The 1572-nt window shown below is 35.9% G+C and overlaps 1 protein-coding gene across 1 annotated transcript in view; it reads right to left on the bottom strand.

Annotated features, from left to right (window-relative positions):
• LOC107089117 (zinc finger protein 184-like) overlaps window positions 1–1202 on the bottom strand; it is a 6177-nt gene extending 4975 nt beyond the window's left edge. The window contains exon 1 of the mRNA XM_015381685.1: window positions 985–1202. Coding sequence (XP_015237171.1) covers window positions 985–1144 — 160 coding nt within the window. The 5' untranslated portion in view covers window positions 1145–1202. The remainder of the gene's footprint in view (window positions 1–984) is intronic.
• Window positions 1203–1572: the final 370 nt, after the last annotated feature.

Here is a 1572-nt window from a genome sequence, read left to right as displayed (position 1 = left end):
GGATGTGGATGTAAATATAGTACGTTGAATAATTTTGATGCTGTGTGAAAATCATTCCATTATGCAAACCTCCATCACTACGAGACATTTCCTAATCCAGACTAAATTCTATAATTTCTCATCATTGATTGATTATAAGGGACAGTACACGAGTTAGTGAACCTAACTGACCTCTGACCTGTAGAGATGTCAAACAGTCAGAGAAACAAAGAGCATCGGCTCACATGGAGGAAAATACTGAATGTGTGTCACATCAGAGTGGATTTAGGAGTCAATGCATTTTGTTTGGACTGAAAAACTATTTGTTGTAGCACCAATATACCATCCACTGCCAAATTATAAGAATTAAACACAAAAAATCGAAATCTAGATAATTAATTTATTTCTTAAAATAAGTGCATTTATTCTTGAATTCAGGGGATAATAAAAGACATTTGCCAATATAACAAGACAATTTAGATCTAAAAAAGAAAACAATTGCATTGTCTTATTTCAAGTGCATTTTGTCTAATTATCTTATTTTGGGAGTAAAAATACTCATTCCATTGGCAAACTATCTCATTAACCTATTCAAATCAAGGGTAAAAACACTTAATTTAAGAAATCTTTACTTGATTCTAGACCACTTTTCCAGTGTATGTGATATATCATCCAAGGACTGATCTAATTGGTCAAATGCCAAATAAGATTTACAGCCATGTAGCAGCATCTTTGCTGAATGGCTGGATAGATCTAGTGCTTCTAGACCTCACTAAGGGACGGTGATGGTGGTGGTGGGGAATCCATTTGCAAGGGATCAAAAACACTAACTTGCCCTATAAAGTGTTAAAGATGCCTAAAACATCACTTTCAATTAAAAATATATTCTATTTCAACATATCTATTCATGTCTGTAGGAAAATACATCAAAGCTTCTCCGTTTTAATCCAGCTAATATGAAAACAGACCAAACTGATCTATCAGACATTTTCTGTAGCTTCCTACCGTTTGGATTTTGTTTTATTTGGGATTTCCTGTAGTTTTCCATCAGTCTGTTTTCTTCCTCGTAGCGGATGATGGTTTTTTCAACTTCTGTGAAGATTTCTTCAGCAGCAGCAGTTAGTCGCTCTCTGATAAACTCTCTCAGATGCTGAACTGGAGACATTTTTACTGAAATATTCAGTCGGAATATTAAAAAACAACCAACTGCTAGCTGCGGCTACAGCTGCTCCTTTGTTTTACTTCCTGGTTGTCACACTGACACAAAGCAGCTGAGTGGGCTAATTACCGCCCCCTGCTGGACTGAAGTGGAACAGCAGATTACAAACCAAAATAATCAATCCTTCTCAATTCTTCTGTCCTAATTACATCCCAATAATACATGTGGAGACATGAGTCAGTGTTTGGTTTAATTCTCTTTAGTCTGAGTCAGTTCTTCTACAGCTAATGTTTCTATTACTATCCCACAAACTCTGGCCCAATAATCCTCATATGTCTTCATTCATGTATTTATCTTTAGTAGAATTGATTACTGCAGCAGTGTCTTCACAGGTTTACATTGGTTGTCAGTATATCAACCTCACAGACCGCTCT

The sequence above is a fragment of the Cyprinodon variegatus genome, unplaced genomic scaffold, assembly GCF_000732505.1.
Source record: "Cyprinodon variegatus isolate N-32 unplaced genomic scaffold, C_variegatus-1.0 Scaffold239, whole genome shotgun sequence".
Lineage (NCBI taxonomy): Eukaryota > Metazoa > Chordata > Actinopteri > Cyprinodontiformes > Cyprinodontidae > Cyprinodon > Cyprinodon variegatus.
The sequence above is the reverse complement of the archived record's forward strand: the minus strand, read 5'-3'. Positions and strand labels throughout refer to the sequence as shown.